This window comes from Penicillium malachiteum (genome assembly GCF_028827825.1).
Source record: "Penicillium malachiteum strain IBT 17515 chromosome Unknown utg000001l:1.0-8184562.0:1.0-8186909.0, whole genome shotgun sequence".
In the NCBI taxonomy this organism is placed as follows: domain Eukaryota; kingdom Fungi; phylum Ascomycota; class Eurotiomycetes; order Eurotiales; family Aspergillaceae; genus Penicillium; species Penicillium malachiteum.
The window spans coordinates 3989901-4015201 of NW_026643094.1; the positions used below are offsets into that span (position 1 = coordinate 3989901).

Here is a 25301-nt window from a genome sequence, read left to right on the forward strand (position 1 = left end):
GTGGGACTCTGACCTTGGGGGTCTCACTCGGGCTCGGAGTAAGATCCAATTCTACTTAATACTAGTTACTAGTGCTTGTGAGCTTGACCTTATTGCTATATGATACTACTAGTATCTACCCTTGACCCGTGGACCGTATTCTGCCTATTATGATATTCGTATGTGATATCTTTCTAGTATACGGCACGCCTACATGGCATGGCCTCCAGGGCTATATCTTGGAGCTGAAGTAACCTTGGGACCAGAGTTAAATTAAAGTGCTTACTAAAATATGCTAGTACGGATCTATGCTTAATACTATGAATTAAGAACTCAGGGGAAATGCATTTTGTTTAGCTTGCTATTGGCTATTTGCTTTAGGAAAAGGCAAGAGTAAAGGTTGTACTGCGTTAGTAACAGTCTTAGACCTTGAAAGGGGCTCTTTATTAGTATATCAAAGAGACAAGAACCCATATGCCTAACCAAGCGACTAAGCAAGTTCGCCGAGCATTTGTGTTGAAGCTCCTTCGTTGCCTTTGAGCCAGCCATATTTGCTCACTCACTTTCCTCACCATCCTTCATCACCTCAACCTCTCATTCATCTCACTTCAACTTGTTCGATTATCAAGTACCGCAAAAATGGCTGATGAGCAAATGAATCAGCAGCAAATGGAGCATTCCCTGGCCGAGCACCACCAAGACACGTCTGGTGGAGTTGAGGAGTCGATCCCAGCACCAAAGAGCCCCAAGGTATGCCCATAACATCACCCAATTAGACATCTCTAAGGAATTCTAACATCTGATAGTGTGGTGATAAGCGCAAGGCCGACTGGGACGATGAACCCAACGTGCAGACCAACGAGGTATCTATATTCAGTCACCCAGACCACCGGATGTTCCAAAAGATTAAAACTAACAAAGACTAGGATCAGCCCAAGCGCCTTCACCTAACCCGTGTGGAGGAAATTTCCATCACCGATCCTGCCCGTGCCCTAGAGCTGGAAAATCTCGGCAGAGAGATTGTGCTGAAGCGTGACTACCTTTCGAGAAGCTGGCACAACGTAAATGAGCTGGACATCTTTCTGCGGGCTCTCTTTGCTCGCCTTATGCCTGGGGATAGTTCCTTGAATGATTGGATCATGGATTTGACTGTGCAGATGCACCAGATGCGGATGCAGATTGTTGCTGACGCGGAAGATGTTCGTGAATTGGAGGATACTTATCGCAAGGCTTATTGTGCTGCCCTACAGCTGTGATTGAGGCATGATATTGGTTGCTTTCAAATGCGGAGAACTATTCCATATGTTGAGAACTATGCGGAGGTGGGTCCATGTCTTGTCATAGTTCTTCTGTTTTGTTCTTGCTGAATGATACTCTTGACAATCTTGAGTTTGAGAAGCTTTGTTGAGCATTGTTGAATCTCAATTTTGTCCCTAATAGTATTTCTTTCTGACTGGGTTCAATGGTGCATGATTTGTCTTCTTTCATGTTAGTCACTGGCATCTCGTCTTGATTGTGAATTGATGCTGGCCCACGTTTTTAAGGCACGTGCCCAACCATAACTTTGTTTCAGCTTCCCTTCATTCATCTGCATCGCTCGCCTCAGGAGTTCTCATTGACTCTCTCCTTCCCCCTCTTCTCTTTGGTAGTACTTTTGGCGACATTCCAAATGTTTCGGCCATCGCCACTTTTCACCTAGGATTATTCCAAGTTGTTTGTGCATTTAAATGCGTGACCCGGTTCCAGAGCCCGAGTTCAAGCCCGAGACCAACCTCGCTCTAAGGCCTAGACTCAATCCCGCACCTGCACCCGGCATCTGGATATCATGTCAGCTGAAATCCTGATACTGGTCGTGGAGCACTTCATCTATGCATCTGACATCAGAAAATTCACACTTACCTGTCGCACCTTGACCCCATTGGCACCTGTCACCTTTCCAAGGTTCTGCTTGCACATTCTGAGGCCCCTTTAAATCTTGATATCGACAAGCACAAATGAGTCCTTGTCTTTGGGAAGCGCACAATCAGGTCACTTTTCAATAACTGTCTGTGAAATGTGGGAGTAATCATGTCTGCCTATGCAGCTGTCAGTGGGTCAGTACTTTCATTCATGCAGTCGTCTTTTGCTAGAATGGCCAATCTAGAGACATTGAGCGAGAGACTGAGGTCCTCTGAGCTAGCCGTAAATGTTAGGTAAGTGCGACACCTCGTTCTTTTGTTCTCCTGGTCAAATGCGGGATTTTGAGGAAACTTTCTCTGTGCTCATTGTTACACATCTGATTCCTTCTCCTAGTTGTATGATGGGCGCATTCCTCCTCACCATGTCCCAAAGACTTGGAACCGAAAATTCTAAACTTTCCGGCTGAGGCTGTCCCTCTCGGAGACTCGTCATATTCTTGACCTGTCTAATATTCAGGTTACTCGACAGTTGGAGAGTTTGAGCTTGTGTCGTATAAGATGAGCTGGACGCCCTGAGGGAAGGACAGAACAGGGAGTATTTGAGGGGACACCCAAACCATCGGGTCAATAGTGCTTAGTGGACTTCTTTTTCCGAACTCTTTGCATGTGCGGGGAATCAACAATATTTGAATTTATTTCTGTGCCCCTCGGGGGCTGAGGATGGACGGCCCGTCGAACCCGGGTCAAAGCGGCTGCAGCTAGAAGGTTTCATGGGAATCGTAGTATGTGATATTTACTCCATATCTTGTTCGGCAATGCATAGTCCGGGAGGGGATTCGTAGGAAGCTGTGGAACATTAGGGCTGAAGAAATCATGATTGGCTTGATTCTGTGGAAAATCCGGGCATATTAGGATGGTTATGTCGAGTGCGCGCGCGTAAAATGCAAAAAGGCTTTTCCGCTTACTCCGTATGGACTTCATTTGTACTGTGGAGCCGATTCGATTCGGCTTCGTGCAGCAACTCACCGTATGGAAGAAGCAAAAAATGGCAGATGATGATAGATCACATTTCTCATCGGCTCCTCTTGCATCTATTTGCTGGCTCACAAGACTGCTTTTCGTTGCCTCTCAGGATTTGAACTCTCTTAAATCGAAAAAAGTCCACTGAGTCTCATCTCACCCATCTCTCTCCAGACTTCATAAGAGCGGAAAAGATGGAACCTACTGCGGATCCCAATGTTTCCAGACGTCCAGAGGAACTGTTAGATGATGGAGAAACTGCAATTAATGCACAGAGGCCAATTATCATTGATAATTTCGACAGCGTACGACCCGCATGAATGATTCCAAATTGATCCGATCTGACAAGCTTCTCGAAATCAGGACCCAGACAGCGAATTCAGTACCGAGGGATCGGACATGACTTCGTTATCGTCGAGTGTTTTCGATTACGAGTATGAAAATGGGCGCCGTTATCATAGCCCTCGTGCAGTACGTTCAAGTTCCCACTTATTCAGAAGTCAAAAGCCAAAATTAACAGCTCCTAGGGGAATTACATGTATGAATCTTATGATTGGAGTCGGTTATTAACTCCTCGCTAATAAGATCCAGGATGCCGAATGATGAACAAGAACAAGACCGCATGGACCTGGTATTTGCCTCCACTATTTACATCTCCCGTGTGAGCTTAACTAACAAACCTAGGCCCACCATATGTTAGTAGATCCGTGCACTTTATTTCAAGTTGAAGTTGAATGACACTCACATTTACCTAGCTGGCTTCTACTACTGGGAGGCGAGCTTTATAAAGCACCTGTTAAAAATCCTCAGAAGGTCTTGGATCTAGAGACTGGCACAGGCATTTGGGCCATGGACATGGCGGAGTATTTTTCCGTCTATGACTAAAAGAAAGAGGTTATTTGACTAATGATCAACATCTAGCAAATTCCCCGAAGCTCATGTCATTGGAAATGATCTTAGTGCCATTCAACCAAGCTGGGTGACACCGAACGTGGAGTTCATCGTGGAAGACTATGAATCAGAGTGGTTGTACAAACATAACAGCTTCGATTTCATCCATGCACGACTACTATCAGGGTAAGACCCAGTCCTAAGGTTCATTCCACTGAGCATGATCATCCTAACAACCTCATAGATGTGTCGTCGATTGGTCTAAATTCCTACGCAATATATACGACCATCTCAAACCAGGCGCCTACTTTGAGATTCAAGAAAGTGCCCTTTGGGCCTGGAGTGATGACGGCTCCATGGAACCCAATTCTCCACTTCTCCAATATCTCTCAGCACTTGAAGTAGCTTCACACAAGATTGGTCGAGACCTAAACGTCTACTACAAGCTCCGAGATTGGCTTGTTGGCGCTGGCTTCGAAGACGTGCAGCAATTCATGTATTTCTTGCCATATGCACCTTGGCCGCGTGATCCGCATCTCAAGGAGCTGGGGAAGTTCCAGCTTGCTATGGCCCAGATTGCGGTTGAGTCTTATGGATTGAGACTGCAAACTGGTGTTCTTGGATGGGGTGAACAACCTTCGAAGATCTTTAATGCTACTGTGACGAAGCAGATGAGAGATAAGAATAATCATTCTTACTGCAAGGAGTGAGTTTTCAGTTGTGTATTTGGAGGACTTTGATTATGCTAACTGGGTTCAGGGTTGTTGTTTACGGAAGAAAGCCACTGCGGTAGATGATCTACCCAGTACATACGTCTGGGTTGAGATACTATGTACTAGGTAGTATCAATGATCCGAAGCTTGGGTCTGGAACTCTTTTTGATTTTAGCGACTTTTCTTTTCGCGGAACTTGAAGTCCTGGTCTCCACTTCGGTTTACTTCCGACTTGAGGGATTTATATGATTTCTATGGGATCTGTGGAGGATGGAGATAAGTTCAAAATATATAAAATATTAATTATACAATAGGCAGAGGATTTGGAATATTTTACATTTGAGAGCACCCATCTGTGCATGGCGTACAGGACCCAGTCCATCTAGACTGCTATCATCCTTGCAATGGTCCGACCTTGACATCAGTCCTCTGTCGCAGCTCGTTCAAAGCAATCTCTTTCTTTTGCACCTTGCGTTTCTTAGCCGCAATATCTTTATATCGCTTCTTGCCACCATGCTTCAGCTTGGTAATGATATCAGCCGCTTGTCCCCGTGTGAGATCGCCGACGCGCAGTTGACCATCGCGGATCCGCGCTTTATTCAGCATTGCAATCTGCGCTGAGGTAGCAGGACTTTGTCGCCAGGGCTGTCGGGATGAAATGTATCGTTTCTCAAATTTGTCTGCTGCAAATGTATCTGCAGCTCGCACGGCGGTTTCCAGGTCCGGACCCGATGCGATCAGTCGTGGACGGGTGAACTGGAGTTTCTCAGATGTTGGGTCATTAAATCTCAGGACATGGTGGACTGTAAACCCATTTTCCCCATCTGCGATGGTTAACCATCCTGATGAATCTGATAGAAGATATTTCTTGGCATCTATCTGTACCCAGGCATGCTGGCTGAGGGATCTGATGTGTCGCTCTGACTGTGCATCTTCCAAGAGGTCGTAGACACTATCGTATCTGGTGAACTTCAGAGTTACGTTGTCATTTGTTTCATCTTCAGGTGTAGTGTTGATGGGCTCCGCAGTTTTTTCTTCTTGGCGACCTTCCTGTATTTCGTTCACACCGACCTTATCCAAAACCTCATCTGGATGGAGACCGAAAAGGGTCGGAGTTGATAGAACTCCAGTTTCAAGGGATGCGACCATGTCGATTATGTGGCAATCTTCTTTCCCAGGAAATAGTCGTAAGCCACGCCCGATCATTTGAATGAGCAAGTTCCTTGACCTGGTTGGTCGTGCCAGTAGTACGCAGTCAATGTTCGGGATATCAGTGCCCTCTGTGAACAACCCACAATTCAACAAGACGGGGAATTCCCCATTCTTAAAAGCATCGAGTTGCTCAGAACGAGTGTTTTTGTGTGTGGTCGCAGTGATATAGCGAGCGTCAATGCCGTGGTCACGGAACGTCGCTGTTAGTTGTTTGGCATGTTCAACATCCACACAGAAGACCAATGTGGATTTCCGACCCTCGGAATTGGCCAGCCATGCCCGAACGGTGATATTGTTCGTATTGGCAGTGTTAACAGCCTCTGAAAGCGATCCAAGGGCAAAATCCCCGAACTTATCTTTCTTGACATTCGTGAGATTCGCCTCGGACTTGACTGTCGTGAAAACTGCATTTGCCAACCATTTGTCACCGATCATGTCCACATAGTCTTTATGATACACAATGTGGTCAATCGCAGCACCAAGCTTCAACCCATCGAACCGTGCAAATGTTGCCGAGACTCCAACCAGTACCGGTGCACCTAGGGTAGGTTCATTGAGGCTGAAATGCTCCAACACATCGCGGTATGAACGTGCCACGATATGATGCGCCTCATCCACTAGAATCAATTTGAAAGCTCGAGGGTCGAATCTGCCTATACGCCCTCGCGCGAGTGTTTGTACAGATGCGATGATGATATCGCCGTGCCCCGTCGCTACGTTTTTGCCCATTTCAATCTCCACAGTTTTGTCTGGGTAGGCAAGGCGGCAATGCTTCGCTGCTTGTTCAACCAGTTCCCGTCGATGAACAATAATCATGGTCTTCGTCGCTCTTGCATCGCGCGGAGGAATTCGATCAATAAGTTGTGTGAAAATAACCTATACAGAGGACCTCATTAGCACGGTGAATAGTTCAGGACGATGTTTGTACTAACTGTTTTCCCTGCTCCCGTGGCTAGGGATATTCCGAGGCGTCTATGGCCTTCGCCCAGATACTTCAGCACTGACTGAATACATTCCTCCTGGTAGTCACGGAGAACAATACTGGAGCCCGGTAATGAGGGAGGCAAAGTCGACTTCAGCCGTACATTGTGCCGACAATGAAGCACCGGAGGTCTGCTTGGTAGCCTCCTCCCTATCCTCGAGATCGACAGCAATCCAAAACTTCGAATGAACTCCATGCGTGTAGCAAAGCAAGTCGAAAGAGGATGAAGCTCCGTCGCCATGTAAATCTCACAAACAGTGCAAACATGCTCTTATCGGCGATAAGGTGGTACAGGCGGAAGTCCGCCGCGTCAACTTTTTTTCAATGTATCTATCAACTTTGAATTTTTTTTTGCTTTTTCTCTCCAGTCGCATAGAGAACCCCTTTTGATCTCGCTGGTACAGCTGTAATGTTTCCGCTCAGGTTCATCGGACTGTGCTGTGACTCTCCGAGTCTCCCATTATGAGCAGATCTCCCTCTTACGAACCTGAACCTGACGATTCCTCCGACTCTGATTTCTCCCTCCGAACTGATCGCGGACGCCAGCGCCAACGGCGCACTCTCTCCCACCATGATCCTTTCGATTCCAACGTTCCCGAAGTCCAGGTGCAGATCAGACCTACTGCACAAGTGTCAGTACCAGTACCAGAGCCACAGAATGACCTCGAAGAACCGAAATCTTCTCAAAGCCGCTGGGATAGGCTCGATGCACTGGTCACCCAATTGAACCCAAACTCCTTGGCGCAATACAAAGATCTCCTGGACGAATACATCTACGATGTAGCGGCTGTTAGAGCGAATCCCAACGAAGCGCAATACTCCATGACACAGAACGGTGCGGTTAGCTGGACCTCGAGAGAAAAACATTTGCTCTTCAAGGTCCTCGATAAGAAGGGGAAGAATGGGATCAGGCAGATGGCTGCTACGATTGGAACGAAATCAGAAGTCGAGGTAGCGGATTACCTCAGTCTTCTTCACCGAGGTCTGGAATCCCAGCATATCCTCGAGCCAAAGATTGACACAATTGTCATGGGCGATATTCCTTCTGCCATTGAACTGAGCAAGGAATGTTGCGAAGAGCTGGACAGATATGCGCAGGGACTGGTGATGCGGGAAGATATTGATCAAGAACTCGCATGTCGATCAGTGTATGCTGAGAATGCGCTCATTGGCGTGACTGAAGGGAAAGCACTGGTTGCTAAAGAAATCAATCCTCCTCTCCGTGGCAGTATCCATCATGCTGCGAATTTACTGAATGTTCCAATGTGGCCTCAGCTCTCGGCACAGTTTTTCATGAATTTCGGTGGTCATCGAGCTGAGGATTCTTGGACTAATATCGTGAAATCGAGGAAGGAATCGCCAGGAATTTATGGCGATGCGCTTATGGATTTTTACGCACTTACCATGAGCATTACCCGACGCCTGATGCAATCGACTATTTTCTTCGCTATGGCACGCTTACGTGCTATGAGTGGAATCGGCAGAGCAAGAAGATATGTCGTTCGAAAACGAGATGTGAGAGCTGCTGTCGATGTATTAAACATGAAACACGATCGGGCGGGTTTTTTTGTGGATGTGTCTCGACGAAATCGCATCACCATCACAGACGATCTAGATGAACACGGGGAACCTCGGCTCATCAGCTACGATGAAGCGGAGGATATTCTTCGCAACCAAGACGAAACGGATGATTCGGACACGGACGATGAAGAGTCTACCAGTGACGATGAGCATGAAGACAACGAATCCAAAGCCGAGACAGGGCAACCAAAACCAGTCTCCCCCTCCACTACGATATTTCAACCCCCATACCATTTTGAACAATCCTCCATCCAGTGGAGCAAGATACCCCTGGAACCTGAAGAGGAACATGCGGATCTTCTCGATCTAGCACAGAATCGCCGCGAAGAAGGACAACTATGGGACATGCTGGAAATACCCGCACCATCTCACCTCAACATTCCCATCGCAGGAGACGAAGATGAAACAAGTCTCGTTGGGCGGAAACCCTACATCGAACGCAAAACGAGAGAGAACCTGGTTGATTGGCGTGAGCGTACTATCTACCGTAGCGAGTGGGAGGAGTATGGCGATGATTTACAGGATCTTGAAGATGAACTGGCTGAGAATCGACGAAAGAGACGCTGGTCAATGTACGATGAGATTACAGAGGAGGATATTGAACGACCAAGGAGACCAACGAAAAAGGCCAGGGGGGCCTCTGTCCACTGAGGTTATTCAGGTTGAGGATTCTTCCGAGGAGGAACAGGAAGAAATACCACAAGATGACGAAATGGGCAGGAGTAAAGTTCCCATCGAACTTGGTGATTCTGAAGGCCAGATGGACGTTGACGACTCGGATGTGGACGACTCGGAGTAATCAAGTCCTGCTTCAGTCACTGCCAGTGGCCGGCTTGATTAGATGCAAGAACCTTGAGAACCTCATAGATACTACCTACTAGTAGGCAGAAGGCGTCCTTCCAATGTACATATACCCAATGTAAGATATAAGCACCTATTTGATGAAAAGATTAAAGATTTTACACCGAAAACCGTCATCATAAAAGATAAGATATGATTAAAGAAAAAAAATGGTAAACACATTTGGGAAAATAGGTAAAACACCCTGAAACCCGGTATCAATCTCCTTGAAAGAACAACACCTATCTGATAAATCTGGGCTCGGATGGAGGGCAAATCGACTCAAACGCCAGCAGATAAAAAGAAACTGCGCCTTTTCCTAGCCATGAAACACTGAAAAAAAAAATCATAAACACCAAGATCACGCATCAGACAACAGCTCGCTCTCCCGTTCTCCACCCAGTCATGAGGAATATCGTACATGTATTGAGAGGAGAAGTTACAGATCGAGGGTCTTGTAATCAGCGCCAGCCTCGGCGCTCAAAGGCTGAGCACCAACTCGTGCATCACCACCAACAGGCTGGAAGCTGTAGTGGTTTCCAATGCCAGCAGTAGCAGCACTGGCGAGCATGGTGTTGGTGTGCTCATTGGGGCCCTGCAGACTGACAGCCTGTAAGGCATCCTGGGCCTCCTTGACCCGCTTCTTGAAAGCCATGCGGTCCAAGAAAAGCTGCTGGCGAGCCTGTTCCAGCTCACGTCGCTCGGCCTCAATGATTTCTTGCATCTCGTTGAACTGCTGCAACTTAATCTCGAACTTCTGCATGGTAATGTTGACCGCAGTACCAACCAGTCGGGTCATCTCGCGCTCCTCGTGTGATGCAAGAGCACTGGCACGGGCGGCTGAGGTGGCCAGAGCAATGGTAGAAACGGACTCCTTAGCCTTCTCAGCCTGCTGTTCGCTCTCAGAAACAGTGTCAACCTCCATCGAATCCTCGGCCTTGACAGAATCCTGAGTCTTGCCATCGCCCTTCTCCAACCGAGCACGGAGCTCCTTGCGAATGGCATCAACGGATCGGCCAGCAGCAGCAGCAGCAACGGCAGGCTCTGCCATTTGGGCTAGGAATGCGACAACAGACAGAATGGGGTTTTGCGATGCACTGATAGGCTCGCGACCGGGGGCAGCTCGAATCTCGGGCAACTCATCAAGGTACTTGTCTTCGATCTCCAACGCCAAGAATTTCATGACGCACTCCTCGCGGGTACGAGAACCCACGTGGTTGGCAATTTGGTCCCAGTTATCATCGAAGCTCTCCAGGGCCTCCAAGAGCAACAGGAGCTCGGAATCAGACCACGGGGTATCCTTGTCAGCGGCGTGTGAGTGCGTCTTGTCCTCGATTCTGACAAAGTCCGAAGCGCTGTGGCTGGAGGGCATACGGGCTTCAAGGAAACAGTTGGGGCATAAGTCGTATTTGGTGTCGGGCGTGTTCGCGTTGGCTGAGATCGGGGCTGCCTTGGTGTAGTGGAAACGAGATCGGGTGCAGTCAATACCGCAAGAGAAGCAGTGGACCTTCTTGCGGGGTTCTTGGACATCGATTCCATTTGTCGGCTCGCCGTTCGTCTGCTTCTCGACATTGGCGAGAATGTCCTGAGCCTTCTGGTCGTAAATGTTACGACGAACGTCGAGGTTGAGTTCGCCCTTAAGTGCGGGAGTGGAAGAAGCTGCGCGGTCGGTAGCTGGGAGAGCCTTTCCAGCGGTAACAATGGGATTCGGGCCAGGTTGGAAGGTCTGCAGACCACGAGGAGTATCCGCAATGACACGGAAGTGGCCGGTGAATGGTGGGCCGATGTTAGAAGGTCGGGTTTGGGGGTCAACCTTTTTGACTGGTGATTAGCGCGTCTAATCATAAAAACCAAGAGTTCAGACGGGCTTGCTTACCTGGTAGTTGATCAAGCCCCACTGCTCAAGGACAGAGTGAATACGCATGATCGCACAGACATCACCAGACAGGTTACGTCGGCAAGCAGTGACACTCAGATATTCAATAGGGTTCAATCGGTAGGAGTTGATCATGAAGTCACGGTAGTCCTTGTATGTAGCTGGGGTCTTGCTGCGATTGCGGCCATTGAAAAATTCGGTGAGAGCGTTCTTCTCAATTTGGTTGATGGTGTTCATGTCAAACCAATTGGCATAACTGGGAAGGATGATAGCGTGGGTTTGAGTCACAAGGTGATCGCGGGCGGAGACTTCAAGGGAGGCCTTGGTTGGTGCGGCCTGATCTTCACCAACTGCATCCTCCAAGCCCTCAGAAGCATCGGCGGGAGCTTGCGACTCTCCGGCGGCATCCTCTAATCCTTCTGTATCGCGTTTGGTGTCGGTTTCAGTGCCTCCCATTTCCTCATCCTCTGGCTCGGCGTCGCCATTCTGCGGCTTGGGAGAGGCTGGGGCATCAAGAGGGTTATCAGATCCGGTGGCATTCTCAACTTTCTTCTCGGGGGGAATCCTGGCGTGATTGCGCCTCTGTTATCTTGTCAGTAACTGACACAGCTTTCATTGATGGCGAGAGGGGGCAAATTACCAGAACCGGCGTGCGATAGGTCTGCAGCATCTGAGCCAGTCATGGACTGGGCAGCCTCAGAAACTGAGGCGGGGTTAACTGAAGTGTCGTCCATGATGAAGTCAAGCAAACGAAGTAGCTGTCGCGAGCGACAGATGGTCGACTCCTGGTCTGTTGTTGAGCACCACAATTAGTTTTACACAAAGCAGCTTCAAGACGCGTTCTTATCCCTGAGGACGGACCGAATGAATTGAATTGAACGAAACAATAAATGGCCCAATCTAACGGGCAATCAGGTAAAGGGGGATTGATTGCACCGGAAGCGTGATCAAATGGGGGAGAGGTGGATGTCGCGACTACGGAAAACTCGCGGGTTTCGCCAAGAGTTTGGTTGACCGCCTTTCCCAATTTGGGTTAGCCTATGCCCTTTACAAAGCATTTCACAATTCACTGCCCCCAGATGCTACCTAGATGAACATTCACTCTACTATTTCAATGGATTTTCCTTTAATCATGATTGTATTCAAATTATCTCATCAAGTTGACATTACATGGATATCTCTGCCCATTGCTCAAAGCTTTCCAGGGTCGTCTAAGACTGCATTGCTGCAATGATTGCATCACGCTCCTTGAGAGCTTTGTCAATGGCTGGACGAGCCTGCTGACGCTTGAGCCAAGCATCAACATTAGGGAAGTCTTTCTCCAGATCAAGGCTGAACAGTCTTGTAAGACCAAACCATGGAATAAAAGCAAGGTCGACATAGCTGAATTTATTGGCAACAAGGTACTCCTTGTCAGCCAAGAAGCGATCAAGCACACCAGAGACACGACGGATCTCATTCACATAGCGATCTATAGCACTTTGAACCTTCTCAGGGTGGAAGCGTTGGAACCAGACAGCCTGGCCGAAGTAAGGGCCCTGGCCAGACATCTGAAAGTGCAGCCATTGCTTCGCAAGGAAATAGTCCTGCGAGCCAGCGACAAAGCTGATCTTGTGGTCCTTGTCATATGTTTCCACCAGGTACTCGAGGATAGCACCTGATTCCCACAGGGTGATTCCAGTGTTGGGATCTTCAATAGCAGGGACCCGGCCGTTGGGATTGACCGACTCATACGGCTCCTTCTTCAAATCGGTAGATTCAACATTCTCGGTGAAGTAGGGAATGCCGAGCTCTTCGAAGACCATGGCGACCTTCCAGGGATTTGGACCAGGTCCATGGCCGTAAAGCTTAATGGGCTGGAGAGACATTGTAGTATATGGATTGTGAGAGGCTTCTGCGTAGTAGACAAGGCAGAGAAGAGGATTTCTGATGAAGAATAGTACTCCAGAAAGAAGGGATTGATGAAGTATTTAAGCTGAACCATGTTACAAGATTCTGTAGTCTTCTTCTCTCTGCTTCTGTGTTCCAAGGTTTATCCTTCCTGCTTATTCACACCAATTTCTGCTTGTTCCAATTAATGGAGGTAATAGATAATGTTTCAAATCCTTGTTACCTTGTGATTACCATGATTATTCAGACATACCATCTCGGGTTGGCACTGCTGACAAATGGGTATCAAAGGCCCAGGTACAGACACTGTTTGTGAGAGGTCACTACAGACGTGAAATGAACGGAATTCGGAATTCGGAAATACATGTATTAATTCCGATCAAAAAATGTATGGATTTAATGGTGATAAGTATCCTATCTCCTTAGGTATAGAGTAAGGTAAGTTTTATAGATTATACTCATCACAAAGGCACATAGTGGATACAGACTCAGAAGTATTTCAGAGCAGAGTAAGAGTAGATTAAGAGTAGATTGGGGATAGAATGAGAGTAGAATGAAAATAGAGTGAGAGACTCAGCTCTCAGAACATCTCTTGATAATTATTATCATGAACTCTCAGTTTTAGGGAATTAAGTAAATTCAATATGTATTTAGATAGTAGGAAAAATGAGTAGATCTAGTACTAGGTTAGTCTTGGATTCTGGTTTGGGGATTTTGATCATAGGTATTTCAATACTGATATCTAAAGACCATTCAAGTTCTCTCTATATAATTGTTATGTGTTCTCAAAATTAAGAGGGTCTCGTGAGACAAAATCATTTCATTGCCTCAATGATACCTTCACCACTGATGGGAGGCTGATGAAAAACAACCTTGGACAGTCCAACCGATTCAAGCAGTTCCCGCCACTGTTTCTCAGAACGCTCAAAACCAGCAACTTGTATGATCATCATGACACTCATGCAAGCCGATGGTAGATCGCAATTCGTGTCGGGAATAATCGTTTCATGGATTATCAAATTAGAGTATTCAGGCTCCATGACATCCACAATATGTCGCAAAATAGACTGAAATTGCTCATCCGGCCAGTCGTGTAGAGTCCAGTGCATGAAGTATGCGCGGGCGTCTATGGGGACTGTCAACTTATGTCTTCTCTCCCTAAAAATTGGAAATTATGTCTTACCCTTGATTGGCTGAGCTGTAAAGAAATCATGGCTGGCCAACTCAACGCTAGTAGGGGGAGAATCGACGGCGGAAATGACTTGGGGCAAATCCTGTAAAATTAGTCTCCCAGGGGCATCTGGGAATTTTTCCTTCAAGCCCTGTACATATTGACCCTCGCCGCCACCAACATCGACAAAGAGAACATCTGAAGCCTCAGCATTGAAGTCCTCAGCCAGGTGGTTTTCAATATCAAACCAGTCGAGCCAACTTGGCGTGGCGTTTTGCTTTAATGTCATCCATTGGTGGAAATCCCTGGCCAGATCAGGATTTTTACCCAGCCATTCAAAATAGCTAAACTCTGTGTTACAGCCCAGTTGGAACGGCGTATCTTTGACAGAGGATAGAACATGATTGTTGTTTTTTGCGAAAGAACTCTGGAGCTTTGGTGGTGCAGAGGTTTCCAATATCAAAACTAGTTTATTCTTAGTATGGAGGAAAAATAGATTGCGAGAAATCAGTCAACCTACCAGGCTCAAGTTGTTGCTTCCGCCATTGGACCTGCCATTGCCATAGTCAAAGCTGAGGGCTTGAATGTCTGTGCATCGTGCTGCTTGACATACCCGGCAGCACATAGAAGCCGCAGAATCTGGGCTTTGAGGAGAGATCATATTATCAGCACAGATTATGTTATCTTTTGCAGTTTGATGATCTGGAAGTACAACGGCGAATGACCAGGGCATTCATGGAAATGTTGTTGATTATTTAACTCCGGATAGGTCACTTGAGCATTCGGCATTCTATTACAAAAAGCAGGGACTTACCAACAAGGATGGGGCTGGCCCCCGTTTTCTCCACAATGGTCTGCAAAGTGATTCCTTCTGGATTCTGGCTGACCTGAGTGAAAATCTCCAGTTGGACACCCATTCTAATGGCCATCAGAGTTGGTGGATTCTGCATTCTCAGTCACCTAGGCGCACACGTTGTGATTGGATCCTGAATGACGCACCATGACCACATCCTGCATGATTCTCTCGAATGGTAACTCCAAGGCTGAGAGTAAACTACGAGTAACAGCCGACGCTTTAAGGCGAACATCCTCATTGAGATTGGATCCTTGTAAGCTGCCAGCCAAGGCAGTGAACTCGGCCAGAATCGACAAGTTGTTTCCCTCGGACTCATACATCATAAATGATTGTTTGGTCTCAGTTTGGATCCTTTTTTCCTCCCGAGGTCACACCTGATAGGATCGTCGAATGAAAGTCAATATCAGCCAGCGAAGCACCGTGACGACAACAGAGGTGCATGAACTGTCCGAGTCCGAGAGTCTATATATTGCGCCAGGGCTGCAACTCGAGTGGGGGATGAGTTAAGGGATTTTTGAGGGCTAATCATATCTAGAAACACCAGTCGCAGTGAGAATGCTCCACGTTGAGATCCTGGAAAATTGCATACGTATGCACGCGATCTTCGATTGGGTCTCCAGAATCCCGATCATGAAGCCGACGTTGCTAGCTCGCCAGACCCCGGTCTAGCATGCATTGTCATATCCACTCCCGATGTCACCCCATCCCCCTGAAAATATACAGGGCAAGAGCTTCCATTGGGGTTCTGGCTGCGCGACAGAATTATTTCACATCAGGGAGAGCAGTATGGATCCGATGACCATTGAAGCAATATAGAGTACGAGAAAAACATTGGAAAGTATTGTCCGAGACCGAGTCTGAAGTTCGAAGTTGGAAGTGCCAGTGGGTATTTATGTTACTAGTAGTAGACCCACTCGATTTTGCATCGCCCCCGGGGCCGGACATCTGGAGCCAGGAGATACTAGCAGTACTCAGTCCACGAGGCTGCCAGTAGCACTACAAACTTTATAGTTGATAAGGATTACTATATCATGCGAGCTCTATCATTGCAAATTTTCCAAGAAAGGAGTGGGATGAAGGCATGTAGATATCGGACTTCTTACTACTCACTGGGACCCAGGCATCGCGAAATCTTCAAGTTGGAACCTTGGAATTCCGATTCAAAATCCTTGATCAGAGCTACTAGTATTTGAAAATTGATATCTATACATAGATAATTCACTATGAACAGATAATTGCTGTGTAGTTTCAAAATTGAGAGGGTCTCGTGAGACAAAATCATTTCAATGCCTCAATGATATCTTCACCACTGATTGGAGGGTCCGAGGCGTGGATTTTCAAACAAGAAAGGCCACCAACTTGGTTTCTCATCAATTCGGTTTCGGTAATTGAAATTTGGGTGTTCGCAAGGGCAGGCGTCCCAGTCTGGTGCCCGCATCAGGGATTGGAAGATAATCGCTATCAGATCCACCTTGAGGGCTTTAAATCGGTCCTTCCAACCCTCAACCTCAGCAACGATCAACTCAAAATCTTCTAAGTCGTCAGGTATTATGCAAGACACTGTCCGAAGTTCAGGAAGACTGCCTTTTTGGATTGAATTGTGCAGGGGTAGGAGGCGGATGGTGGCTCCTTCCTCAAATCGCAATGTTAGTTGCATGAGAGATGCGGATAGAAGATCGCCAAATCTTTGAGGATTATCGTCCCAATGAAGATCCGTCATGGAGTAGGGTCTGACAGTCAACTCTTTGAGACAATGCAAGCCATCAAGGTCCATTCCATACCCCGTCCCGAGCCAGATGTCCAGGTCCATTGACTCCATAGAACGCTGGTGATCGGATATGATGTGAGACACTTCAATATAGCCCTCATCAGCATCATATGCTACAGGATCCTGAGTACCGTAAAAGGGGGATCTCATCAAAAACTTTTTCAGCGCAACTGGATACGATAGAATCCTTTGGAGGCTGTGGGCAGTGATGCGACGACAGTTCAAAAGCGTCAATTCTTTCAAAGCCTTCATGGAATGAGGCTCGGGCGAATCTTCCCAGCTCTCCTCTATGTAATCAGCATCAGCGATGCAGAGCTTCTACAGATGAGGTAGAGTGAAAATCGAATCATTGAAGAACAGAACGGGCACCACCAATATGACCTGTTTAGCATCAGAATCTCAATACGCTCAACCGGCAGAAAAAGGAAGACATATAAACTCACATATGCGTAGATTGGTCAAGAGCGAATTACTCAGATGCCTGTGGCAGAAAAAGGTGCTCTTCCCTAAATTCGCGAGCTGCACTTCAATATTAGAGTATTCCCATCCAATTCCCAAAGGGTCCTCGTCATAATCCTCCATGTAGCCGTCTGGAGAAAGCGATCTTTTGAATTCCCGGAAGATATGAGGCCAATCCCGATCAGGAAGCATGTATGCATCATGTAGAAGGTCCTCCGCCCGACCATACCAGGTGTAGTCTTTCCATCCAAGCCCCCGTTTCAAGATGAGGGTTTTCAAGTTTGTCAAAGTTGGAGGTTTTTGAAAAAAAGGGTTAGAACGGCCCGTGAAATCCAAGAAACCGGTTGTATCCTCGTGGCGGATTTCCTCGACAAGATCCTTGACCTCTTGTCGAAGTAGAGCATTGCCGAAGGCTATTGCATCACCTTTATTGAAAAATCGGAGATTTTGGTACAATAAGTGGACAAAATTTTCATGAAACCACTTGCAGGTCCGGATCAGGTGGCTGAGATGATTTGGTGAACGGTCATCTCTGAGTTGGTCAACGATTCTCTGCCAAAGGTCTTTCGGCAACCAAATGTTTTTCGATAGGGTCGACATGTCGATAATAACCGGCGGGTAAATGATCCTTTTCTCGGGTAAATGGTTCGGGTAAATGATTCTCCGAGCTCTGGGGTGGTGAAGTTGATAAGATCACGTGAGGGGATGGGGAGAAATATTATCGTTGGTGCCTGGGTTATCAGGCACCAATATATGGGGCCTTGCAAAATCCTGGGGCCTATTAGATCCAATAGTTTTCCTACTACAATCTGAACATGCATAGTGATTCCAAGGTTGTTTCATTGAGCTTTAGGCATTTGAGCTCCTGGTCAGTGAGCCCCACTAAGGCGATTAACCTCAAAGACCAACAAAAAGCGAACTAATTAGTAATTGTCACTATATTGAACCTGAAATATTGTACCCCTCACTTTCTCAAGCACAGCGCTTAGGACTCTTCTCTCTTGAGAACATTCGACGATTGAGGCAACATTGATTGAAAAAAAAATACTCAAATCAGGCCACGCACAACAATATTAGCCTGGAATTAAAAGCCTAACAACATGGACGCAGGAGAAAATGGATTCGGGGCTGGGGACAGCGAGATCGATCCAGCTGTGCTCCGAGGTGAGTTATGAACCTTTGAATTGACAAAAAGACCAATATGAGACTGACAGGCGACAAGAACTACCAAAAGGATTTCAGGTCATCTCCACCGAGAAGCATGGGACGAGCCACTGGGGTCAGACGGGTCGTATCAACGTGATATTAAGCGATGGCACACTCCAGTGCTTCTTTATAAAGGTGTTTCTGAAAGAGCTGGGCAGAAGCGTCACAAGAGGAGAATATCAGTCAATGAAAGCGATATATGATGTTGTGCCGGATTTTGTCCCAAACCCCATAGCTTTTGGCTCGTATGATAGAGCACCGGAGACTCATTTCTTCCTCTGCGAATTCCGAGAATTGACTGACCGAGGTATACCTGGCTCGATGCCTGACCCTCTTGATTTTGCCGCTTTGCTTTCCGCTTTACATGAAAAGAGTATCTCACCCACCGGGAAATTTGGATTCCATGTTACGACTTACGCAGGAAATCTACCCCAGTTTGTTGGATGGGAAGATAGCTGGGAGACATTCTTCGCAAAGAGTATGAGACAGGCACTTGATCTGGAGATAGCGATGAAAGGACCTAGCGAAGAACTTGCCGAGCTTTCATGCGTGCTGTTTGAAAGAGTGATGCCAAGACTTTTACGTCCGCTTGAGAGCAACGGCAGAGTCATCAAACCATCACTAGTTCACGGCGACCTCTGGTACGGAAATTCGGGCGTTGAGACTGACAGTAACCGACCACTTGTTTTTGATGCATGTGGTTTCTTTGCACACCATGAATGTGAGTCACGACGACGGACGACGACATAATCCAGCAGTATATGGAAGCTAATATGATGTGCATGAAGATGAGCTGGGCCAATGGCGCCCACCTTGCAACAGATTTGGGATGAGTATGTGGCTGCATACACCACGTTTGCTGGAATATCAATACCGAAAGAAGACTTCGAAGGCCGCTTAGATTTATACAGATTGTAAGAAACCTCGAAGTGTTCTAATGACTGAAGATGTGTCGCACATTAGCTTACTCCCAGCTAGGAGATTTGACACTCATGTCTCGGCGCTTTTTGTTGAAAACGCAGCACTACGCACCCAGTGAGGCTACCTGACTCCATTACCAAGTATAGCAGTTAACAATTACGACAGGGTTATTGATGTGATGACAGATTTAGTGGAGCGATATGGTCAGTAAGGAGAAGGCCTTGTGATAGTGCCGCCGGCGGTTGTGATATGAATTCCTCATAGATATCAACTCGGGTCTTCCAAGGTTTCTGTAGTACTTGCCAGTGGTCTTTATAGAATTACAGTGTCGCGGCATATATGTCAAGTTCATGATTTGAGATAAAATCAGAATTCTCAAGGGTTAGTATAGATCCTGAAAGCCCTGGATTCAACCCTTTGAATCGCTCTGGCAGTCGAGCATTTGAAGATGCATGTGTGATATTTCAAATTCCAAGTTACAGAACCGCCAGGGATCTCAGTCGAAACCCCGCAGTGACGCTAGACTATTTTGTCCTTTTCCAACTCTTGACCACGTCCTACATTAATTTCAAGGGGGGGTTTGTTGATTTTTTTAATCAGAAAAAGAACTGGTCATGTTTAAGATCAAAATGAATCCAACCTTTGGCATCGGAGATCACGAAGCGTTCATGGATTTCGCACTCACTCAAGCCCAAAAGTCCCCACCAGCGGAGAACAAGTTCTGTGTCGGGGCCGTACTCGTTGATGCCGACTAAGGCAAGGTCCTATCAACAGGATATTTGCTGGAGTACCTTCGCGATTATAAGGGAGATCCAGGCACCACACACGCCGAGCAGTGTTGTTTCATCAAAATTGCTGACACTCACAACATCCCTGAAGAACGCATCCACGAAGTTCTTCCACCAAACACCGTCCTCTACACGACTATGGAGCCATGCAACGAGCAACTCAGTGGCAATATGACGTGCGCAACAAGGATTTTGAGACTCAATGGCGCTATCAAGACTGTCTATGTGGGGATAAAGGAGCCAGGGACATTCATTGCACATAATGACGGACAGGAAAGGCTGGAAGCAAACGGTGTTAAGGTTGTCTCTCTGTTTGAACATTGGCGTTACAGAATCACTGCGGTTTCAATGGCTGGACTCTGAATCATACTCAGATTGATGGTGGAGAGAAACAGCTGCATATGCCAAGTTGGTCATTCACAAGAAATGCCAGTGTGGGCGCGGCAACATCCGTTCGGCCCGTCAGCCATGCCGCATTCGGTATTTTCAAAAGTTCCGAGTCTACGTGTACCTAGATCAGCTCTGGAGTGATCATTCCACTAAGGATTAGAGTATCGGATGAATGATTACTAGCTTAAATTAGTTCATCAGTTGACAGCCTAACTTGCAGTGCGACATCATTCCAGGGTTCGTACTAGATAGAGCTTCGAGTCGGTCATCGGTGCCAGTGGGCAGGTGTACTTATAGGAAGGCTTGCAAGGCTGGGGCCTACTAGTAAGGATATAATTCACTGCCCAGGTGGCAAACAAGTTCGTACAAAATTCAAACTTCAAGTTGAACCTTGGACGTCAAGTGCTTAAATTTACATGAAAGATCCCAAGATCTCGAAGAGGTCAAGGTCCAGTATTTAGGAGGAGGGTGGTGGTGGTGAAACATTGAAGAGTAGAGGTGTGAACCGTAAAAAGAATAGGTCAATGAGAGCTGGAGGACATCTGCATACGAGCCCATAGGTAAGTTCCTGGGCTGAATTTATATCTTCCTTGTCTCTTTTTTTTCTACTTTCGCCCGAATTCTTTGTGTTTCCTTTTCCTGGGCAAGCATAAGGTTGATTTACAGTGGTCTGAGGACAAGTTCAACTTATAAAAATAATATTGTTGGTATCATTGAGCGCGTTTGAATAGTCCGAGGCTATCAAGGTATTATGGTATCCAAATACATCAAATTAATATATGCAGGGAACGAAAATGCAAAAGAAGCAGGTGGAATTGTCTAGAACAGACCAACCACAGCCAAGATAGCAGCCGCACCTAGAGGGGCAGCAGTAGCGAGGGGGCGATGAGGAGCACCCGCAGCGTTGCTGGAGGAAGAAGTCTCAGTAGCCTGGGGCGAGTTGAGCTTGTCCAGGCCAGCAGTGACGGTGATGGGAATGTAGAAGATGTCATTGGTGGCATAGGACTTGGTAGTCGTGGTAGAGGTAGATTCGCCCGCATATGAGACCCACTCTGTCTCTGTGCAGACAGCAGATTCAGTGCTGTGGGTGAAGGAGCATGCGACGTCCTGGGTGACAGTGACGGTAGCATCGTAGGCTTCCATGTCAACAGGCAAGGCCTTATAGTAGCTGAGGGTGGTAGGACCGGCGATCATGGTGTAGGGAGCGTTAATGCTGCAATCAGAGAGAGCTGCGTCGCTCATGCAGTCCACGGCGTAGGTGGTGTAGTCGGCATTAATGCCGGCGATACTGGCACCAAGGCTAGTGTACCATGAGACACTGATGTCGGCGCCGCTGTCATTCTCGTAAGCTTCAAAGATGCTGACAACAGTGGTGCTCTGAGAAGACGCGGAGCTTGTTGGGGTGCCAGTGGTCTTTGATGAGAGGGTGGTGTTGGGAGTAGCACTCTGGGTGGCGGAGCTTCCGGAGGTAGCAGAAGGGGTACCGCTCTGGGCAGAGGCCAAGGCCACGAGGGTGGACATGAAAAGTGCGGAGTACTGCATTTTGTGAGGTATATACTGGTGAGGTACTGAGTATGGAGGATAAGAGACTTTGAATTGAATAAAGACAGGGGGGAAATATCTCTCTTTTTAATATCCGACTGACTAGCAGTAAACCCAAAAAAAATCACCCTTTCCAGTCTCAATTCACGCTACGGCACTAGTTGAACTTCGCTTATTTTTAGTGACTCAAAGCCATGCCATCTTTAAGCCGCAAGGCTATACAAACACTCTCCCGGCGGTCCACTTAGTGGGGAATAGCATCGCTCTAAACTATCCTCGATCCGCCAAGGCGAGCTACCTCCGCCAAGTCCCGTTTTTCATCTTTCATGATTGGTCATGTCGCAAGACCCTGGAAATGAAGTGATATTTCAGCCCCAAGAGGGTCGGGGCGTTCAAATTGATTGGCGTGCGATCGGGTCAAGTTACCCTGCGCCTTGCATGGTTGAAGAACCTGCATTTTGGGCCAAAAACAGACCCCGATGAAGATCACCACCAAGAGAAGTTGACAAGCCGGCGCTCGTATAAGGCCCCCCGGCTCAAAGCATGAAATACGGGTGTCTTTGACGTGGCACTTGCATAAAGTCCGCTCCAATACATGTCACCCTGCTATCCTTGGAAGATATCTGTGAGTCACAATATCATGATCTCATTGGATATGAATTTTACCGGGCAATATCAACAAATCCAAGTCAATTTTTCCCTACTCAACCTTGAATGCTTTTCAGAAGGTTATGCAGATGAAACTAGGCATTGGGGGCCGTTAGAGAGATATTGGGCAGTGCCTTGATTTTTGAGGCTTTTTTCTCCTTTCACAATGGGTAGGGTGGGATAAAATTCCACAATTTCGGACTTGGCACCTTCATCCACAGGGACCACAACTGGCCCGAGTGTTGCCCAGTCTTGGTCACCTGGGCGTGGAGATATTTACCCATGGCCCGGGGGTGGATCATATGATTAGTCACAATAACATCCTGCCCAGATGCCCAGATGCCCGGGCACCCCGGGGCGAACCGAGACAGCCTTGGAGCCCCGTCCAGATGCCCACATGTGCAGGAAGGCACCTTGCCCCTACTTTAGGTCAACTCCATTGAAAAACTTCAACTTCGTCGAATTCAAGCCTTCATGAGCTGCCACAGTCATGGTGAACATTGATACACATTGATCAAATTGACAATTGAACAAAACCCATTGAGACTGACCGAGGCTCGAGCTACGAATTGAGTCTCAAGGAAAACCTTGGAAGGGTGCTCTGTACCTATTTTTGTCACGACGGCCACTGGCACTGCCCGAGGACAAAGCTCAAACCCTTGGAATCCAAGTCAACTTGAAAACAATGACATTTGATTTTGCCGAGGTGTGGTAATATGACGAAGTTAAGTACCTGGGCATTTTGCACTTTGAAAGTGGGTGACTATAGGGCGCTCTCTATGCTTAGTGCCCCCAGATTCACTACATTAGCTCCGAGTATCAGAACGTTGAAGTCAACTGCCCAGGTGGTGTTTATTTGCCTCGGCTGTTCGCTGCCGGTGGTTCAGGAACTCCCGTACATTTCACCCAGCGGACATTCGGCGATTCAGCTTCCCCGTCTCCGATGTTGCGTTTCTACATCAATGATCTCAAATTTACACATGCACTGTGCAACATGTCAAGTGAATGCTGTGATTGAAGGATATTCAATGTTCAGAAACTGCTAAGTTCATAGTTTTGCTACTTTAGATGAAAAAATTACTGCAAAATCGTGCAGATTCATACACGCGATGTATACAAGTCAAGTACTTCACTCCGATTTTCAGCAGGCCCCACGCGCTTCACCCCTCGAAGCTAAGCAATTGGAGCTTAAAACCCCGCACATTCTAATTTATTTCTCCTTTTTTGTCAATATGATTCTCGCTGAAACAACTCGCGAGCAATTACCGACACCTCGCTGAACAACATGTCAAGCGTAGTTTCCCCCGCCGGGCAGAGCATCTGGGCTCCTTGCTACGTCCTGCAGAATTTCTAGACACTCTCAAAAAGGAGCAGAATCCTAAGATCAGAGAGCAAGTTGAAAATCGTGAGATTGAAACCATTGTGAAAGACCAACTCAATCTCGGATTCAGAGTTGTGAATGATGGAGAGTATCGACGAACTCGTGTGTCCTTCTTCACTGCTTCCTAGTCTATGAAGTTTTCACGTTAACTCGTCACTAGTTTTTTGGGGCTCTTTCTTTGAGAGTCTGTCTGGATTTGAGGAAGTTCCCATGGTCGAAAGTGCCCTTCGCACCTATTCACCGAAGGTCACAGCTCTGCTAGAATACCACATACCGACTACTCTTATCTGTACCAGCAAAATCGAACACAAGGGAGATAGTCCACACCTAAGGGAATTCCTTTACTTGAAATCAATCGTTCCTGCTGATCGAATTGGTGATATTAAAATCACCATTCCTCCACCTCACTGGTATCATCTGCGATACAAGCATGGCCAAGCTTATCTGGATGGTGTTTACGCGTCCGAAGAAGAATACTTTCAAGATCTAGCCGCCGCCTATCGTAAAGAGCTGCAAATCTTGTATGATGCCGGTCTGCGGAGGGTCCAGTTTGATGACCCCGATCTTTCCTGTAGGTCCAATCCTATCCTCTCCATTGCCAAAACAGGAACCATTGGAGGATTTGTAAGATATTTTTCACTAACTACGAGGATCTCAAGATTTCTGCTCCAGCAACGTTATTGAAGCATGGGGCCTGGACACCACAAACAAGCAGTCAACAACCGAGTTACTCACCTCCTATATCGAGTTATACAATGACTGTCTGAAAGATGTCAATGCCGACATGCATATCGGTATTCATGTTTGTCGGGGTAACTTCACCGACAGTCGATACTGGTCCGCAGGAGGTTACGATGCCATTGCCAGTCAACTATTCAGGGATCTGAATGTTCATACCTACTACCTGGAGTTCGATACTCCCCGAGCAGGCGGATTTGAGCCCTTGCAAGCTTTGCCTCTCAACAAAAACGTGGTTCTTGGCGTTATTTCTACAAAGTCGTCACAGCTGGAGGACATTGGTGAACTCAGAGAACGGGTGTTTCAAGCTGCAGAGTTCATCGCGAAAGGAAATAATATCAGTCTTGAACAGAGCCTTCAAAGACTTGGTGTTAGTCCTCAATGTGGGTTTGCCAGCAACAGCCATGAGAACAGACTCACAAAACACAACATGTTGGACAAATTGAACTTGGTGCGGGAATTGGCCAATTCCATCTGGCCTGGAGAAGCATAGTTTCAGTGTCAGGCGTACAATTTTACTAGTATTCTTATTCAGTGTACTCAAATCTTCA

At 47.1% G+C, this 25301-nt stretch overlaps 13 protein-coding genes across 13 annotated transcripts; 6 read left to right on the forward strand and 7 right to left on the reverse strand.

Moving 5' to 3' along the window:
* Positions 1-618: 618 nt before the first annotated feature.
* N7483_001506 (uncharacterized protein) lies at positions 619-1235 on the forward strand (the record flags this gene model as incomplete). Its single annotated transcript, XM_057084943.1, has 3 exons — positions 619-729; positions 786-842; positions 906-1235. The coding sequence occupies 3 exons, from the start codon at positions 619-621 to the stop codon at positions 1233-1235; spliced, it is 498 nt and encodes a 165-aa protein (XP_056951092.1).
* Positions 1236-2046: 811 nt separating this feature from the next.
* On the forward strand, positions 2047-2344 carry N7483_001507 (uncharacterized protein; the record flags this gene model as incomplete). Its single annotated transcript, XM_057084944.1, has 2 exons — positions 2047-2171; positions 2272-2344. 2 exons carry the CDS (start codon positions 2047-2049, stop codon positions 2342-2344), a joined length of 198 nt encoding a protein of 65 aa, XP_056951093.1.
* A 747-nt stretch (positions 2345-3091) lies between these two features.
* N7483_001508 (class I SAM-dependent methyltransferase) lies at positions 3092-4581 on the forward strand (the record flags this gene model as incomplete). Its single annotated transcript, XM_057084945.1, has 9 exons — positions 3092-3202; positions 3261-3368; positions 3425-3435; positions 3489-3528; positions 3582-3592; positions 3653-3760; positions 3819-3974; positions 4033-4494; positions 4548-4581. The coding sequence occupies 9 exons, from the start codon at positions 3092-3094 to the stop codon at positions 4579-4581; spliced, it is 1041 nt and encodes a 346-aa protein (XP_056951094.1).
* Positions 4582-4894: 313 nt separating this feature from the next.
* Positions 4895-6936, reverse strand: N7483_001509 (ATP-dependent helicase IRC3; the record flags this gene model as incomplete). Its single annotated transcript, XM_057084946.1, has 2 exons — positions 4895-6589; positions 6646-6936. The coding sequence occupies 2 exons, from the start codon at positions 6934-6936 to the stop codon at positions 4895-4897; spliced, it is 1986 nt and encodes a 661-aa protein (XP_056951095.1).
* A 221-nt stretch (positions 6937-7157) lies between these two features.
* On the forward strand, positions 7158-9075 carry N7483_001510 (uncharacterized protein; the record flags this gene model as incomplete). The annotated part of the gene is made up of 2 exons (XM_057084947.1): positions 7158-8848; positions 8904-9075. 2 exons carry the CDS (start codon positions 7158-7160, stop codon positions 9073-9075), a joined length of 1863 nt encoding a protein of 620 aa, XP_056951096.1.
* A 480-nt stretch (positions 9076-9555) lies between these two features.
* rscE (uncharacterized protein) lies at positions 9556-11726 on the reverse strand (the record flags this gene model as incomplete). The annotated part of the gene is made up of 3 exons (XM_057084948.1): positions 9556-10929; positions 10993-11541; positions 11598-11726. The coding sequence occupies 3 exons, from the start codon at positions 11724-11726 to the stop codon at positions 9556-9558; spliced, it is 2052 nt and encodes a 683-aa protein (XP_056951097.1).
* A 477-nt stretch (positions 11727-12203) lies between these two features.
* N7483_001512 (glutathione S-transferase family protein) lies at positions 12204-12860 on the reverse strand (the record flags this gene model as incomplete). The annotated part of the gene is made up of 1 exon (XM_057084949.1): positions 12204-12860. The coding sequence occupies one exon, from the start codon at positions 12858-12860 to the stop codon at positions 12204-12206; it is 657 nt and encodes a 218-aa protein (XP_056951098.1).
* Positions 12861-13697: 837 nt separating this feature from the next.
* On the reverse strand, positions 13698-15232 carry N7483_001513 (O-methyltransferase family 2; the record flags this gene model as incomplete). Its single annotated transcript, XM_057084950.1, has 5 exons — positions 13698-14008; positions 14066-14528; positions 14574-14755; positions 14868-14997; positions 15053-15232. 5 exons carry the CDS (start codon positions 15230-15232, stop codon positions 13698-13700), a joined length of 1266 nt encoding a protein of 421 aa, XP_056951099.1.
* Positions 15233-16212: 980 nt separating this feature from the next.
* On the reverse strand, positions 16213-17736 carry N7483_001514 (uncharacterized protein; the record flags this gene model as incomplete). The annotated part of the gene is made up of 3 exons (XM_057084951.1): positions 16213-16995; positions 17036-17058; positions 17121-17736. 3 exons carry the CDS (start codon positions 17734-17736, stop codon positions 16213-16215), a joined length of 1422 nt encoding a protein of 473 aa, XP_056951100.1.
* Positions 17737-18236: 500 nt separating this feature from the next.
* On the forward strand, positions 18237-19092 carry N7483_001515 (Fructosamine/Ketosamine-3-kinase; the record flags this gene model as incomplete). The annotated part of the gene is made up of 2 exons (XM_057084952.1): positions 18237-18300; positions 18359-19092. The coding sequence occupies 2 exons, from the start codon at positions 18237-18239 to the stop codon at positions 19090-19092; spliced, it is 798 nt and encodes a 265-aa protein (XP_056951101.1).
* Positions 19093-19859: 767 nt separating this feature from the next.
* N7483_001516 (uncharacterized protein) lies at positions 19860-20312 on the reverse strand (the record flags this gene model as incomplete). Its single annotated transcript, XM_057084953.1, has 2 exons — positions 19860-20027; positions 20091-20312. The coding sequence occupies 2 exons, from the start codon at positions 20310-20312 to the stop codon at positions 19860-19862; spliced, it is 390 nt and encodes a 129-aa protein (XP_056951102.1).
* Positions 20313-21260: 948 nt separating this feature from the next.
* On the reverse strand, positions 21261-21983 carry N7483_001517 (uncharacterized protein; the record flags this gene model as incomplete). Its single annotated transcript, XM_057084954.1, has 1 exon — positions 21261-21983. The coding sequence occupies one exon, from the start codon at positions 21981-21983 to the stop codon at positions 21261-21263; it is 723 nt and encodes a 240-aa protein (XP_056951103.1).
* Positions 21984-23636: 1653 nt separating this feature from the next.
* N7483_001518 (cobalamin-independent methionine synthase II family protein) lies at positions 23637-25243 on the forward strand (the record flags this gene model as incomplete). Its single annotated transcript, XM_057084955.1, has 4 exons — positions 23637-23641; positions 23891-24114; positions 24173-24583; positions 24672-25243. The coding sequence occupies 4 exons, from the start codon at positions 23637-23639 to the stop codon at positions 25241-25243; spliced, it is 1212 nt and encodes a 403-aa protein (XP_056951104.1).
* Between the last annotated feature and the right edge of the window lie 58 nt (positions 25244-25301).